The sequence below is a fragment of the Dendroctonus ponderosae genome, unplaced genomic scaffold (genome assembly GCF_020466585.1).
Source record: "Dendroctonus ponderosae isolate FM_Combo_2020 unplaced genomic scaffold, Dpon_F_20191213v2 Dpon_F_20191213_1, whole genome shotgun sequence".
Classification (NCBI taxonomy): domain Eukaryota; kingdom Metazoa; phylum Arthropoda; class Insecta; order Coleoptera; family Curculionidae; genus Dendroctonus; species Dendroctonus ponderosae.
Genome location: NW_026017110.1, coordinates 13,049,546 through 13,067,471, shown reverse-complemented (window position 1 = coordinate 13,067,471; position 17,926 = coordinate 13,049,546). Strand labels below are relative to the sequence as shown.

The 17,926-nt window shown below is 35.0% G+C and overlaps 2 protein-coding genes across 2 annotated transcripts in view; both read right to left on the bottom strand.

Annotated features, from left to right (window-relative positions):
* On the bottom strand, positions 1-13,242 carry LOC109536221 (protein ELYS; the record flags this gene model as incomplete). Its single annotated transcript, XM_048661255.1, is given in 19 exon segments — positions 1-193; positions 247-626; positions 2,248-2,585; positions 2,694-3,040; positions 3,094-3,339; positions 4,109-4,217; positions 4,272-4,499; positions 4,565-4,746; positions 4,803-5,010; positions 6,223-6,600; positions 6,653-6,846; positions 8,359-8,511; positions 8,575-8,821; positions 8,874-9,093; positions 9,202-9,370; positions 9,426-9,569; positions 9,628-9,778; positions 12,669-12,964; positions 13,043-13,242. Coding segments are annotated over 19 exon segments (4,271 nt in total), but the record flags the coding sequence as incomplete, so codon positions are not given.
* A 1,439-nt stretch (positions 13,243-14,681) lies between these two features.
* Positions 14,682-17,926, bottom strand: part of LOC109536222 (DNA-directed RNA polymerase III subunit RPC2) — an 11,770-nt gene continuing 8,525 nt past the window's right edge. Inside the window, exons 15-18 of the mRNA XM_048661254.1 lie at positions 17,629-17,772; positions 17,359-17,560; positions 17,192-17,305; positions 14,682-14,935 (exon numbers count right to left, since the gene is read on the bottom strand). Coding sequence (XP_048517211.1) covers positions 14,716-14,935; positions 17,192-17,305; positions 17,359-17,560; positions 17,629-17,772 — 680 coding nt within the window. The 3' untranslated portion in view covers positions 14,682-14,715. The remainder of the gene's footprint in view (positions 14,936-17,191; positions 17,306-17,358; positions 17,561-17,628; positions 17,773-17,926) is intronic.

Below are 17,926 nucleotides of genomic sequence, written 5' to 3'. Positions count from 1 at the left end.
AATATACTATCATCAGCGTTAAGTTTTGAAAAAGCATTGTGCTCCAAAACAGATCTCGATAGAGATTTGCGCGGTTTTAACTTAGCAGATCGAACTAACTCCAATGGTGAAGTGGTAGAGGCTTCCTGGGTGAGTAATTTTTTAGCTAAACGTGGACTGGTACGAACTGGACCAACGTTTTCTCCAAAAGATCCTGTAAAAAGATGTACTGTAATGCTAGAAAGCTTTCACATTAAGTCAGATTACTTTTATAACTTCGTCGAGCCTTTGGGCTTTGATAGTTGAGTCTATTTGTTGATAGATCGTTCTCTTCAATAGGAATGCTGGCTTTGCCGGCAATATTAACAGTAACTTCGGGTAATTGTCCGAAAACTTTCTGGCCAATCCTAGTAGATGTATTGCTCTTCACTAAGGGAGTACTGCATTTACCAGCAATTAAATTTTCTTGTTCCTCTAAAGTGAGGTCCGGACAATAGAAATCATTAGTTTCTACTAAAGTAGTTGTGGATATTTCTCGTAAGCTTGTAGACGCATCATCTTGAGGGCTCAAACTCTTTTCTTTAGGGGCTTCAGAATTAGTTGAGTAACGCAAATCGTCAAACTTTACATGCGATTTCAAAGGAGTTCTTAAAAAAAAATACCAATTCAAGCAAGTATTTGGTACAGAGGGAGATTCAAAATTGGCGTCATTCCTTTTAAGGGCTTATAGAGGCTCGCTTGGAGAATAACAGAAAAATAATGCAAATTTTTTTTCCGCAAATTTCTAGAAGATATTAATTAAACATTGAAAATCGAATTTCAACTTTGTAAAAAAGGAATTATTATTCCATTATTAGGAAGTTACAGATAGACAGATTTTGTCAAGAATAACAATCATTTGTCAAATTGTGGTTTAGTTTGAAGCTTTCTTCGCAAAATGTTCCCTAATATCGAATAAGCGAACACGCTGTTAGTTATGGGGAAATGTCACAGTAACATAGCACAGAACTAGTTTTAACAAAAGGCTAGAGACACTGGACGATTGGCTCCAGGAATTGATACATATACTGGACGGTCAAGAGGTATTCGAGTTCCAGATATAGAGGAATACCTATTAACGATACTTGCAGCAGAGCCTTCAAGGAGTACTCGGATGATTACACAGAACACCGGTAGAAATTGAGCAGGAGATGATTAATCGAATACGAGAAGATGTACAAAATGCTGCGAAAGGTGTACAATAAAGTGATTACACGGCGACAAACATGTTTGGAGTTAAACGGGCAGAACTTCGAACACTTGTTGTGAGTTAACAACTTAATTGTAAATAGATCATTGATTCATAACCTTTTACAAAAGGTTTTTGTTGATATTGTGGCGAGTTAAGGAATATCACTCATTTGCCCCAAAAACGTTGACACCATTATTGGCAAAGTGAGAACGTATGCAAACCCTATTTTATTGTTATCACTTGCACTTTCTATTTATCTATAGTTACTAGTTTTTGATAATTAAAATGCAACAGGTATTTACGTGATATTAATGAAGCAGTTTACGTTGAAAAAAAAAACATTCTTGCCGCCCTTCTGATGTAGGTATTTGCAAATAGCGCAGTTTTTAATAACAATCATTTGTTTGTCTTATTTTCCTGTACTCCAAAAATACCCTCCGATAAATAACACCAATTTTGAATCATCCTGTATATACGTAAAGTTTAGATCAAATATTTTGAAATGAAACATTGAGAATAAGCAGGAAAAAATAATTTGCAATAGCGTGTCGCGTGGTGAAGCATGCGATAAACTCGTAACTTCCTGAACTCTTCCATTATTTTTTTTTGGCTCGCACGCACCCTTAAACTAACGGTGAGCGGGACGACGAGTGCGTCACGATACAAGGGTGGTTCAGTGGACGGAAAAAGAAATCGACCGAGTGTGATCGATAGCAGACATAACCAAAACCGACGCCACGCCACGGGTTCATTTTTAGTGACACCGAGTGCAAAAAACAAAATTTTTGTTTTTTCCGGAGTATCTCTTGGATGAAAAGAAAACTTTTGTGCGCTACCAGAGAAAACTCTTAAGCTTGGTTCTCATGGATCCGGAATGTTTTGCGGAAGCGGAGTGTGGAAAGTGCGTGCGCAGCCTACTACTACCATTACTACGCGCGGAAAAATTCACGCAGTTATGTTATAAAGCGTTCAGAATTATTTCGGCGTAACTAATAATCATAATATATAAATAATACTTTTTCAATCAATTAACTTACCCAATAGCTTTTCTAGAAGTAAGGGCAAAGCGAGCTTTCGTTACTGAATTCTCACAGTCCAACTTTAAGGAAGTATTTGTCGAACCATTCTCATTCATTAAACTATCTTCAAGAAACGTTCTCGTCTTTAGAATGCTTTGCGGCAAAATAGCCGGAGTATTAGTAGTTTCGAGAGATGTCCTCCTTCTTTTTACAAGTGGTGTATGAAAGTTGGATTGTACAGAATTTGAAATATCCATATTTTTTTTAATCGGTGTCGCCATTGGTGCGCGCGGTGAAAGCTTAAATTTCTTAGGAGGAGAAGGCCCATATTCTCCCGTTTCCTTCTGTTTCACAACCTAAAAAAATGACTTAATAAGTAAAACTACGTTTCATAATACAAGAACAAAACCAAGAAGCATTTTACAGTAAGTCCGTTCAGTCACTAGAGATAAGATAGCACTTACTCGACATTTGAAAACGGGAGTATGTTCAACCGATTTTCTTAAAAACATCCTTGGAGTTCTTAAAAACGGGGTTTCCTCAGTTTCAATTCGGGTTTTATCAGCTGCATCATTAAAAGTTTGTTTCGCTTTACTTAAAGCTGCAAAAATTATACTTGACTTATAGTGAATTTGGTCTTTAGGATTGTGAACGAAAACTGAGAAAGGCGTTGCTCTAGGTACTTCCTTCCATAGATTGGTGCGTTCTTTCCGAACAGTCTCCACCAAGTTGCGGTTTACGTCGGGCAGCAGATTTTTGAACATCTTGACAACGTTATCTGTGGTGGAAGCATATCTTTGGCCAATTAATCCTGCAAGATGTTGTGATGTTGATTTCAATTGAGAAGTTATTTTTTTTGAATACCTTGAGGGCTTGGCTGTTTTCGCTTTGAAAGGGAATATGAGTCAAATGCTTCCAAAAATCTTGATCTAAGGAGATAGTAGAAGATTTGCAGGTCTTCATATTTAGGATTTCGGTTTCCTTGAAGATATTTGAAAAATGCCCTTTCTTCGTCTGTGTTCAAACGTCGATACAACAACGTATGAAGCAACTCATTTTTATTGCATTCGTTGAATATGTGTGTTAATAAAGCAGATTCATCAGCAGTTCCTACAAAACAAAAATAATAATGCTGTAATTTAAGATACATACAAATAAAAATCCAAACATAAAAAAGGATCAACTTTTTGACAATTCGAAACAAAGCGTTTGCGAATATATGTTCTCATTAATTCCAAATCAAAATTAATTCCTGAGTTTCAGTCATTTATTGTGCAATTCTTGAACTACTACAATTACGTCACAATTATGCAACGTAATTTAAAGCCACCCTGTATAGTTTAAGCAAATATTTTAACTTTGTTAGCGCGCGAAATCAAAGACATTAACTTGAGGGTGAGGAAACCCATATTTGCTTGAGCGCTCGTTATTAAAACATTTGACAAATGCATCAGTTGGATTTATCAAAATTGCCAGTATTTTTTTTGGTACTAGGGAAAAGTCGAGTCTGAAATGAATTTGAGCGGAAAAGGATTTTTTGCGCATCCCCCAATCGTCCAAAATGCAGGGACAGGGTCGCGATTCCCATTCCGGCACAGACACTCCGGAAATGCCCTCCGCTCGCAACTCGAGCGAATGGAGGTGGATCTGCACTGCACACTCATTTAAACAGAATAGTTTAGTTGTTGTTTTATTTTTTGTTGTATAATTTTTTGATTTAGTTCTCATATGTTGTTTGCATCTGTACGTTTCTTGTTATTTGTTTACATCAAATATGGAAAAGCAAAAAATAACCCCGGTATAAGTCTTGGGATCTCCTAAGTTGACATTTTGTTGAAAATCTCGCTGCGACAAAGCTCATAATATTCTAAGCACTCACCCTTATGCTGATCTCGGAAATTGAAAGCTTCATCCAACATGTTCTTGGATATAAGGAGGCTTACTACAGTTAGAAGATCCTTTTCTTCTTGAATCGGAGGTTTTCGAATCTATAATCACTCTAGTTTAAGACATGTAATGCAACATTATAAACGGAAGAATACCTGTAAATATAATAAAGCTAAACCAGACTGGTTTTGCATAAGTAGAGATCGCATCATCGCCGAGTGATGCCACGGCTGTAAATCTTCTACAAGCACTGATGGGTCCAGGATGGATTCCAAGGCGGTTTCGTAATCGTCATGATCCAGATGCCAAAACGCTTGAACTATCTTTATAATACTCTGGCTCAAGTTGAAAATTTGCGGAAATTTTAAAAGAAGTTTTACAACCTGAAACATTTAATCGTGAGGTAAATCGACTGTCAATGATGGACATGAAGGGATTCTTCGCTTACTTTGTTATGTTCATCTACCGTCATTGCGATATCGAGCAGCGTATAGGTAACAAAAGAATGTTTAAATGTCACATCGATACCATCCAAAAGATATATTCGCAGAACTGATTGCAATGATGGAGGTGGATATAAACCAGTCCCACCATCTTCTTGCCACTGTTGCCTTATTAACTCGCCTTCAGCTTAAACCAAAGAAGTTTATAGTAAAGGCTTCAAGCATCTAATTTTGACTACCTACTCTGATTATTAATCATGTTGTCAATAAAAAGCAAACAGTCCTTTTCCACGAAAGTTTCCTTGCTGGCTAATTGCAATTGTTCTCTCTTATTATTGTAGTATTCTCTTAAATCGTCAATTAGGTAAGGGGCGCTCACCAAATTGAATAGGATTCCACTGCGTGGTTGGCATTCTGGTAAAAGTCCTACGTTTGTCATCCAGAGAACAACCTGAGAAAATCAATTTTAGGGTTAGTAAATAGCACAAGTAAATAATACAACTATTTTGATATGCGTTAAAAATAATTTTGGAAAAATAGGGATAGGGTTTTGATTATTGAATTATATTACTTACTTTAATGGAATTTCGAAAACATTTTGAAAACTATTAATACAAAGTGTTAAAAAAACTTTATCACATTCTCCATAACTAATAAATGTTTAAATAATATTTCCATAAAACCAAAAATTGATTTTGGGCGGCTTTCTCAACTGTATTTTGAAGCTTATTTTTTTAACACTTTGTATTAATAGTTTTCAAAATGTTTTCGAAATTCTATTAACGTAAGTCAATTTCAACAATAAATGCTACTCAAATTAAGTATGACAAATTCCCTTATAGGAAAAACGAATAATTATTCGCGTGGCTGCAACTGTAATTTTTTACATAAAATTTCAAATATCTCAAAAACGGTTAGACGGTTAGAAGATATTATACATGAAATACATTTAGAATTTGGGGTATAATTCAAAAATGTAAAATATTGTACCGTGGATGGCCGAGTATCAAACTCTTTCTTCAGCTTCCAACTTTTATTCACCTCGGTATAACTTTAAATGCGGAACAGGAACAAACTAACTTCTAAATTACCGTCAACTTCACAAACGATAACAATAACACACGGAAAACACGCGTTTCCGACTCGCGGCGTTTCCACCTCTTCTGCACCTGGTCGCTCCTGTCACTTCACTTTTCTGTCTTGTTCTCCTCGCCGCTTATATAGATTCCTTCAGGTAACCCAGATGGTTCTCGACATATCCAGAACAGGTGCGAAACTTTCCGCTTGTCAGTGTCATATTTGTCAGTAAATGGGGCGCAAATGGGGCTCCCATTTACTGAAATACCACGAACTTTGATCCCTCCATTTCAAACGTGAGTACCCCGAGCCATTTCCGTTACAATATATAGGGTGTTCCATTTAAAATAAGCAAGTTGATACGCACTTCCGGTATAACCGGAATACCCCGTATTACACCCTGTATTTAGGAAAATTTTATTTGAAATTCAAAACATGTGCTTGGAGGACCCGGAAATGAAATATCGTGGTGTATAGAACCGATATCTAAATGACTTAGCTAATACTACTATTAGCGAATTTACATGAATTTGGCTTAATAGAACTTTTAAGCTATAATACTAAACCATTCACGATGTTTGCTTACCTCAAAATAAGTTACCAAATGTTCGAGAGATCTCTGTTCTTCTAAAAGTTGCTTTCCATCAGCAACAAATTGGATGAGTTTATTAGAGACATATCGATAGAGGCTGCACAGATTCCTCATTTGATTGGTCCCAGCCAATAACATTGTTAGAGTATTATCGTCCAATCTGGTTCCAGAGTAATCAAATAATGGTACGCAGTATTGATCTAAAGAATTTTTCAAAACAATCGCACGATGGAACGCCCAATTTAGAATATTATAGATGGTTAAACCTGAAGAACTAAAGGCATTATTAGCCAGTTTAGTTGCCGCCTGGCATAACCAGCCGACAAGCCTTTGCTCTAATGCCACACTCAGCAGAAATTCTCGTTGGTCGTCCTAAAAAAATATTATTAACAGATTTGTAAGTAACATGTATACGGCATCTTACAAGTTGAAGCGATGAATTAAGCGTTGGATAATCGGAAAATAGTGGTGTAAGGCCTAAAGTGAAGATTTGATCGGAAAAATGATCTGGCCTCAGCAAAGCCAAATGCTGACTATCTGCGATTTTGTCCAAAAATAGCCTCTGCATTGATTTGTTGTGGAATTTAAGTATGGCATTTTTTGTTATACCCTGAAGATCTAAAAATATTAAAATTGCTGTTGATTAGACCACATTAAATCCAAACTCTCATTTTCCACCATCCACGAAACCAAACTCTCATTTTATGAACATTTTTTTACTGTCATTCAAAATATAAAACAAGCCATTTGTACCATAGTTGGGACTAATCAATTATATTGCAACATTTCTCAGCAAAAAAACATTTAATAGAGTTGTACATTCAGAAATATTAGCGTTCCTTGCATATAAGTTGCAGTTAATCAAGTTTAATCAGGGTAGAATGATAGAGCGCATTGAATAAATAAATTGAAGAAATCGAAAATGCGAATAATTGAAAGTATTGAACAAACCAAGCGATTTCCACTCATCAGCAGGGCTATTCTCTTAAACGTTTCATTTGAATAACAACGTTCAACAAAACAAACTTAAGTGAAAATAATCAAATTAGGAAAATATGTACAGTAAGATAAAATATTTATCAAGTACCAATGTGGAAATATTGTTCTCTAAAACTTTGTTATACAGAGTGTTTCGTATACAAGATACTACGTCAGACCCTCGAGTTTAAGTCAAACGTTTTGTGTTATTTTTCGGTATGTCTAAACTCTGCTTTTTCATGTATTAGGGCTTGGGCCTGTTCATTTCCTTATTTTGTCAGTCCGTATTTGTGACGTAAAGTGCCAGCTATCTCGCCATCTTTCAAAGAGCCGTCCTGTGTGTCTATTCTTGACATTGCGAGAAGGGGTATCCCTCTCAATTATTTTTTATTATTTTATTTGTTTATTTTTTTTTCGTCTCTCCTGGCTCACCATCCCCCGCGGAAAAAAGTAGTATTCTTGAGTGATAGGCAATGCCAGTGAGCACGCAGTCCCCGCAAACATTGTTGCCGCATTGTGTGACCAATCAAAATTGAGATAATTTTGACAGTCTGACAGGCTCGCCAACCTCATTCCTTTACTATTGTGGCGGACTTTGTACCAACCATTACGTATAAATGATGCAGACACCTAAGAATCGCCCATTTATCGTTATACATAAGTTTATGTTATGTTATTTATGTCGCTATGTTTATAAGACATGGATGTTGATTTACCTCGCTTTAACGTCTCTTTTGAACAAATCGTACAGATGTATAGATTTTTTCCGCCTAAATGGTTATTTCGCAATTAGACCTTAATCCTGACCTGATAGAGTAAAACTGACCGCGGATTTGGATTCAGCAGGTCAAAGTGTCTCAACCCCAGATCAAAAAAAAAATTGTTGTGTGGCTGTGTAATCAAACAATTAAGTAATTATTTGTACAAAATAAACAATTATAACAAACTTGTAGATTATTATCTAAAAAGAAAAACCTGTGGTACTATATTGTTAATAAAATACCCTGTATGGCGTCTTATAATGAAAATGTCCTCATATAAGTCAAGGTTGACGTGCGTTTTTTTTTCAATATCTATCAAGATATCGTACAGATCATATATCTCCAGCCTGCATGTTCACAGTTAAATAGTTCAGATTTCTTTACAACTTACCAAATGATAATGCCGTAGGGCAAAAATGCTGTTCCAACCGCTGCAACCCCATAAATTGAACCAGAGACTTATGATCAATTTTTATGTCAAACAATAGTTCGCCAACACTATTTCTAATCAGATAGTTGGAGCAGTGAGACCAATGTGGCATACCTAAAACAGAACGACAATGTTTTAAAACATTTAATCATATTTATTGTCAGTCAAAATACATACTAGGCATTTGTTCCTTGTACCACTGGTTCAAGTCAAATAATAAAAAAGCGGTATTAACTTCTTCACTTGCATCCCAAAAAAGCCAAGAAATGAAGCACAAGGCTACAGAACTTTGATCTTTATTTGAAATACACTTGTTGAGAGATTGGAAGCCCAAGCAAAGACCCCCTTTAACCGGGGAACTACATGTTGAAGATTGAGTGTCTCCCAACTCAAGTTGAAATCTGATTGAACAATTTTGAAAATTCTAAAAACAAAACTGTCAAGAATTCAAGAAACTTTTGTCGTTGTTTTCTTACCTCATATATGTTGCCGTAACCATTTAAAAATATTTTCCGGTCAAAAAAAAATGCATACATCACAGCAAACGGCAATCCTGAGCGAAATAGGTGATTGTGGCTATAGGAAACCCATATATAACAATAGGCTTTAGGATCATCCGCTGGTTCTTGGGTGGTAAAGTGTGTAATTGGAATATTTTCGTCACATATTGGAGATGTGTATATTAGATTTAATGATCTGCAGAATACAGAAAGTCCAAAACAATCATTTACTATTTGCACTTGCCGTCAATATTACAATTTTGAAATCGTGTAAAAAATATTAAATCCAGCTAGTAATGTTTACCTCAGATTCCAAGCTTGAAAAGCTCCAAAATTATAACCAATCAATAATGAAGCCATGCGTGCTGAATAGAACAGTGAGCTAACTTCTAACTCAGTTCGATCAACATGTACTCGATCATCGCCGCTTTCACCTTTCAAGATGAAATGTTCTGTAAAATTATCCGCAACAACTGTAAAAAATTGTTTCGTTAAAAACTTTTTGGATTGTTTACTTAGCAAAAATACCATTTAAATGTAAAGCGAGATGTTCTTCGCGTTCAACAGATCTTTCCACATATTTTTTAATGTCACCGGCTGTATCCTTCCTTAGAATAACCATTGGGCACGGGTTTAGTTCGTCGCGCACAGTGGCATCCATGTTTTCAATAACTATTACAATATATAAGTCAGTTTATAAAGCTCATTTGGAATGATTTTCAAGACATACCACTTTCACAAACTTCTTTACAAATATCTAATAACAATACATTGCCACCGTGCGTACCAACTGCAACAATTCCATCGAAATATTTCAGAGGGCTTGAATCAAGAACTGCAGATTTATCACCATCTGATTCGATGACATGAAGACTTGTTATCTAAAAATAGTGTGAAAACAATTATGCATTTTAGGTAAAAAAATAATCTGAAATTACTAAAACTTTTGAGGTGTGGATATTTTCGAAATTAGAGATTTTACCTTTTATACACCATTTAATGGTTACCATTATTGCACATTTAAAATTTGTAATTTACCATTCATCAAATCTACCGCTCATGACATATTTTTAATAATCAAATAATATCAAACAAATTTATAAATTTTATCATTAATTCGTAAAGAACGTTGTCTAAGGAGAAAGTAAGAAAATGTTCTCAATCATGTAAGTACTTACCTAGAACACAAGCAGAAATAGTTAGCTCAATAAAACTACATTATAAGTTTACATGGTTATGGATAGTTAATATAACCGATAAGCGTTAACGCAAAAAATGCTTATAAGCACAAGCACATTAATTTTTACGATCAAGAAAACGCTGAATGTTCAAAAACTTTTGGTGTACAATTTAATGTTCCAAAAAAAAATTTAATGCCGACAGTCAACATTACACGCATTAATACAGAACAAAAACCAATAGTTGTTTTACCAGATCAGTGACATTTTAAAGATTAGTTTTTCCATAAGTAGATTTCCACAAATAGACAGTCAGTAAGCAATAGTGTTTTACGGTACAAGAGACGCGTGCATACGAGCTCGGCTTCGCCTCAGGCGGCAACTTCAAGCAGTAGTGGAACTTCGACTTTCGTCTGACGTACCGTTATACTATTTTCCTTCAACCGAAAGTATAAGGTTTTAGAAAAACCGCTTTGAAAATGTTGTCAAAACAGTCAGCTGACGGTCAGTGTGTGAATAATAATAATAATAATGATTCATGCGCACCATGGATCTCACCATAGAATCCTATTTTCTAATTGGTTTGCTAGTGGCATTTGCGAACATTAAAAAAATATCGGGACTATTGAAGATTGGATGATGCGGTATAATAATTCGAAAGAAATTTAGTAGTGTTTCAATAAAATATCCCAATTATCCTTTCACACAATATTTGTTTCTTGCACAAGCCATGATGGGATCAACACTCTGCTTGAATCAAATCTAGAAGATTGGACCATTATCGGATCTCCTCAAAATGGCATACTTCAATTTCAGCCATAAAAACTAATTTATTAATATTTGTTCCAGTTGTATACGAGCAATCGCAAAAAATGTGAATTTGGCATTCTCTACAATAAAAGTTAATTAATAACTTATAAAGGGAGGAAGCCGGTGAGTACACACTGAAGAAATTCCCAATCAAAAGAGATTTGTCTTGTACTAAAGTGTATTTTAATCAAGGGTAAATGATGTAATTTGACCCTTGAATATCATTATCAGGGTTGCTGGAAAACAGAAAAGTAACAGTTGGCGTTCCGGGAAATGTCGTGCAAATGAATTAAATAAAAAGATGGAAACTTACTGGTCCAACCACAAGCCCCAAGAGTGACGAACGGTCCTTGCCCGATACTGGTGAAGTAGTCATACAATTAAAATTGCAACACGAGAAACAAACTAACAATAAACGCAATAGAAATTAAAAATTAAAATTAAAAACCTTTTACTGGTTGAAATATACAGTCAGACGACCAATCCAACACTAAGCAATGTTCTGGAATTATTTTAGACGAAAGAAAAAGGTATTGTACATTCTTCACTGTACGTGTAAACTGCTGATAGATATCTTGCAGCTTAAAAACGGTAATTCAACAGACCAAGAAAAAAAATGTGGACATAGCGAGAATAATTGAATTAAACAGCTTCAAGAATTTCGAGTATTTGAGTTGGGTGAAATTGCCTATTAGTCCCAATGCAATCGATTGTCGATGTATGGCTTCTGTTATTTTCAAATGTAAATTTATTTATACTCGGTCGAAAAACGTATTATTGATACGTAATTCATTGTAAGTACATACAAGACTTTTTCGTTTCCAACTCGTGCATTAGAGTCCCCAAGCACTATCATGGGTTGATCACTTGGTAGTAAGTCAATTGTGGTTTGGAGTTGATCAAAAAACGAGTCTCTCAGGAGTTGCGGATAATTAAGAAAGATAGATTTTTGCTGGAGAATCATCTCTACATGTCTCATTACTTTTAAGTCACAAAGACTACTTATCGTTCTGTAGAACCGATTGTATAGTTCCCATGGGGTCAATAAAAAAAATAAAAATGAATTGCGGTATGTTGTCTTCTGGTGTATATATTGATAGTTCATTTATTGTTTGGTCGTCTGACTTTAGTGTTACAGCTATAATTCGTGCGCTGATGTAGTTGCATTCCTTTATACAATTTGCTATTTCGTGCTGATTGCCATCGCAACACCCTCTCATGCTCTTTCGAGCACAAGCACAAATAGAAGGAGACCTCACAGAACGAATACCAGCGGGTAACGGTATTCGTCAGGGAGACTCCCTGAGTCCTATGAACTATAAGCGACCAAAACAAATTGCTTAACAACATCAAAAACCCCTCTAAGATGCAAACAAACTTGACGGTAGAGTAAATTGAAATAAAAATTAAACTTACACAGAATTATAATGGTAAAACGAAGAAACTAGAAGCTTACGTGGAAAGAAGTAAACTGAAATTTTTTACAACATTTTATAAAATTAAAACTCTTAGACGGAGACTAATATTGAACAAGATTAACTGAACTGAAAATAAAATTAAATAATGACTACAGATTTGAAACCGTATAAGCCTGAAAATATGGGCATTGAAAATGTTCAAATCGAAATGTATTATTTAACCATTTTGCTCTTGTATTGCTTAGCCGTTCTTCTGATTTAATTTGTTTGGTGTCGTAAATATGTACACAAAACAAGTCAATCGAGCTAACGACACTTGTACAGTTAAAAAGGGCTAAAGGCTAAAGATAGCAAAATTCACTTACTCGCTCCCTAATATGCACGGTTCTTAAAACTTTAGAGCCGAATATATCAAAAATTGATATTATTCCTTGGTTTACGGAGCAGTTCGCAGCAATGACTAATAAAGGCAGTGGGCCCTTAGATCTTTTTAATTCTTCTACAGCTGTTATTTTAATGCTTGATTCTGGTATTATGTTAGCACCAAATCTCCAAGAGCCAAGTTTGTGAGTGGTTTGAATGTTACGCACTTCCAAACAGGGTCCCTTAGCTTGCCATATATGTTTCGAATCTGAGAGAAGACCTCCAATGAGTGACTCGTCTGTGAAAAATATAGAGCTGATTAATATACTGAAGATTTACTATACATAGCGTTTTTCAACTTTTAGCTAGAACTAACCTTCAAAATCATTATCTAAATCACCATAAACAAAATCCTGAAATGCCACGTTATTAAACTCCGTCGTGGTAATTAAATTGAACGACATTGCAAAAGTGTTACTCAGAAAATTCTATTTGAAAAAATAATATATTAATCACATACAAAACCGGGCGGCGCAAAACCCTAACATTCAAAAAATATCTGCTCAGGTGACAAGAGTGACAAATTAGGCGTGACAGATTTCCTCCTCTCAAACAAATCTCAGAGGCTGTTACATGTGGCATCCGCGGAATACATTGTTAAAATGTTGACTGTTATTATAAAGGGCTTTAATTTATTATACAACTTTAATAGTTTGAATGCAATAACAGGTGATTTTGATAAGTTTTTTACATTTAAAATGTTGTACTTACTTTTAAATCGAAAAGGGATATTATGAGAAAAATTAAACATTATTTTAAATAATAAAATATTGCTTTATTCAATTTTTTTAATTTAAAGTGGAAATTGCAAAAACGCTTGACATAATTATATATTTAAGTTTAAAAATAATAATTTTTATTTTGTGGCTTGCCATGTTGATCACTTTAAATATTCTGGTAGTTCAAATAACCACAATTATAAGTGTCACCGGTAGCTGGTCATTCTCATTTTTTGGAGAACACGAGTTTTTTACTATTTGATCAATTATTTTGTCTTTATCCATTAATATATAAATGAAAATAATCGATATCAAAGATGCTTATTTTCCTGCACGTTCGTTGCATTAAGTCATTCATAAGATAACTTTTGTAATGAAACGTATATATACCAACATTTATTACCGTTTACCTATTCATTTATAAAACTAATCAACTGAATTCGCGAGTTCAACTACCGATTGTGGCGCTGCGAACCGTCAAATTACTAGTTGTCGAATGACAGTTGAGAATTTTTTATTTATTGGAGTTGATGACATCTATAACGTAAAATCATTCTTACACACTTTTCGACCTGTTTCTATTTCTTTAAAAGCTTGTTAAATTTGATTAGAACAAAACAAGTGTCAATTTACTACTTAACTTATAGTTATAATTTAAGCCAACAGGCGTGAATTTTTGAACTCGCAAATACGCGCCGTTCCTTCACAGTTTGAAATTGTCAACTACACTTGAAGGTATCTGCAATTTGTAGGCTATAAACAATAATCACTTTTATCAAGTAAGAATCCACTCAAAGAAGTTTGCTAAAATAGACAGTTTGGAAATCGCTTGGCATCTTCCCCATCACCTTTCAGCTTTTCCACTCTCCTCAATAGGACCTTTAATTTTTTCCATGTTAAAATATACCTCAACTTATTGACTTTTAAAATTGCGGGTAAAACAAGGATCAATTCTTATATTACAATATACATTGGCAAACAAAATTAACGCAACCTATAACTTTCTAAAAATATCTCTAAATATAGTGTTTCAAATTAATTAAATGTTTTGAAAAAGTCGCGGTGAAGATGGCACCGTTGTTTTGTTAAACCCGTATTCACTCCAGCAAAAAATCACCTTTTGTTAAGCAACTGTTTCACCTGACATATCCTGGGATATCACATGTGGATAGTTTTATCACCGTATCATCGTATTAAGATCAATTTCTGTCGAAAATGGGAAAACTAAAATGCACATTTATTTGGAAAAAAGTTTAATTTAACTGAAAAATTATTGGCAGTAATGGCTCAACGTCAGACGAGGGGAAATATTCATTGCTTGTAACTCAGTTAACAACAGCTTGCAAGCATAAGGCATGACAATTGACGACACTTGGCCGGAACTCTTACAACTGTTGCACCAACCGCAATACCCGAGTCTTCCACATTTATTACATACGTCCACGTCACATTGATCGCTGGAGACCATCAAACGCTCGACTAACATCATGCTGCAAATGAAATGAAATGTATCAATAGTACACAGTCGCTATTCTTCAAAAAATATATATGTGGGGTGGTCCAAACGTGTGTCTCTGGAATCACTGAACTACAAACTCCTCACCCTCAAATTAGACGATCTGGGTAAATTACCTATATCTAGCAGTGCCACTACAGAGCGTCAAAGTTCTCAAAATGATATATGTAGTTTTTTTCCAAATATTATATATATAAGATTATTTTAATGCGTGGAAATATAAGAAAAATAAATATTTGTATTTTTGTTACCTCTTGGATAAAGAATTTCAATTTTTTTCCACCACTAGCTGATTTTCTTTTGAAACCTTTGTTCTTCATCTTCGTCTAACGTGATGAATGTGTAGTGATTATGAGATTTAATCTTCGTCAATGTTATGGATGACCCTGCATACAATACGTCGCCATCCTTGCGTTGTTCGTCGTTCGTTTAACGTGTTACAGTCTCCAGCATCTTGTTCGTGAGCTTGGAAATCATATGGGTCCATCTTGTTGGCGAACGTCCGCACCCACGTCGCCCTGTCGTTCTTCCCTGAACAACTAGTTTCTCTATATTATCATTTCTGTTCATGTGGGCAAACATTTTTAAAATTTGCCAATGTGTCAGACAAGGCAGTCGCTTTCATTAAGGATTGATATATTGGTGCTTCTAGCCGTCCAAGGTATACGAAGCATACACCAACACCACATCTCAAAGGCGTCGATGCGTCTGCTGTCAGCAGCACGTATCACTCATGTCTCTCAGCCGTAGGAAAAGACATGAAACATGAACGTTCTTACCAGCTGGGCTATCGTGGTATCACAACTTTGTCAGCTGGATGAGCCGTCGAATCTCAGGTTCACTGTCACATATGGTTCAACCATATGGTATGTGAACTGCTCTACAACCTCGCTCTTGCCAACCTTACAGGTTGCCTCTTATTGTCATTTTTACGATCCACTATCATTTCGGTTTTAATATCATTTACTCCCAGACCGTATTTTGCACTAATATTTTCAAGACAATTTAGCAATTCTAAACGTTTTTCTTCTTTTTCCGCTATAAAAACAGTGTGGTCAGCAAATCGAAGATTAGAATTTTTTTACCTCTTGTAAAATTTTCGTCTCGCGTATAGTTTCTGTGCACATAATTATTTACAAAACTTTGCAATTCCGAACCAATTATTCCTAACTTAATTATTCAGAACCAAAAAAACATGTAAAAGTATTAATTCTGAATAACTGAACTAATTGAATTAGGTATATTAGAAAATGTTCAAAATGTTGACCGTTAAGAGTCCCAAGAAGGAAATCTGGCGCCGTTAAATCGGGTGATCTGGATGGCCAAATTATGACTTGCCATCTGTTAGGATATTGTTTCATTTAAAAATCTTCGAACGTTAACATAAAGTGAGGTGGTGCCCCGTCGTGTATAAACCCCATTTCGGCACAAAGTTATAAAGCAAGATCTTCCATCAGGTAAAGTGTTTTGCAAGAAGAATTATCTCCATTTAACCGATTTCGGATTACAACTGGTCCATTAATAAAATTGTCAATTATATCTGCTCTAATATTGATGTTGGAAATATTTCTTCCTGTTAGCGTGAGGATTTTCATTTCCTTCACATAATTACCAGCATGTCAACTTTCTAACTGATACGATTAATTCTTTTAGAGAAACAAAAACACCAAAAACAGTAAAAACTATCGGTGTATAAAAAGTACTAAATAATTTGTTTAAGTTAAGTCAAGTACTGTTTCTAACAAGATATATTTGCAAACAAAATGAATTTCTATATTTTTTTCAGAAAAATGATGAGGTGCAAGGTATTGTAAACACTTTTTTGTAGACACTTTGTTGAAACGAATGTTTTACAAGAGCTAAAAAAGTATCAAAGAAAAATCAGCTGGTAGCGGAAAAAAATGAAATTATTTGTACAGAGGGTAACAAAAAACAAACATTTATTAACAAACCAAGCATAATTGTTAATAATTCCACGTGTTGAAAAAACATCATTTTTACGTGAAAGCACGTCAATTTATGTAGTAACTGTTAATGATTCCAAAATTAGCGAAAATTGATAAAGGCGTTTAGAAATTATTGATATGGGCGTTTTAAGTTTTGCTTTAAAAGGCGTGACTTAAATTGCGTGTCATTCCTATTGAGATCATATAGCGTAGTCTTAGTTCACTTTGTACAAAAGTTTTCAAACGACAGCATTATCTTCTATCAAATCATAAGATAAACTTACCTCGCGCCATAACCAATGAGACAATCCCTCTCCATTTCACCAAAACGCAGGCCACCATCTCGACTTCTACCCTCAGTGGGTTGTCTTGTTAGCACCGCTCTTGGACCTCGCGCTCTGTAATCCATGATTTAAGATTCGAAAACAAAGAAAACCTATTTTTGGCAAACCTAGCATGAATTTTATCTTGTACCATGTGCTTCAATTTTTGGTAATATACTGGGCCTGAATATATATACGCTTCTAGCGGTTCGCCAGTGATTCCAGAATAAAATACGTCTTTTCCTTGGTAACTGTACCCGTGCTTTGCAAGTTCTTCGCCTACATCTTCAACTTTCGAACCTCCAAATGCAGTTCCATAGTGAAATTTGCCTAATAAATGTGTGCAGATTCGATTAAAAAAACCATTTATTGCATACACTAGCATTATTCTTACTTACCTTCAAGAGTGCCCGCTTTTCCTGATAATAATTCTAATAGTTTTCCCACTGTCATCCTCGAAGGATAACCATGGGGATTCATCACAATATCAGGACAAATTCCATCCTCATTGAATGGCATGTCTTCTTGTTCAACTATTAGACCTGCAGTTATAAAAACAAATTTTTGGCTCAATCGAAATGTATTGATATTTCGACGCAATATATAAATATAAATAATCTTTATTTCCTATAGAAAAAGGCTATCAACCCAATCGGTCTTTCTGCCCGACGCAATATATTTGTTCAATATCTACAA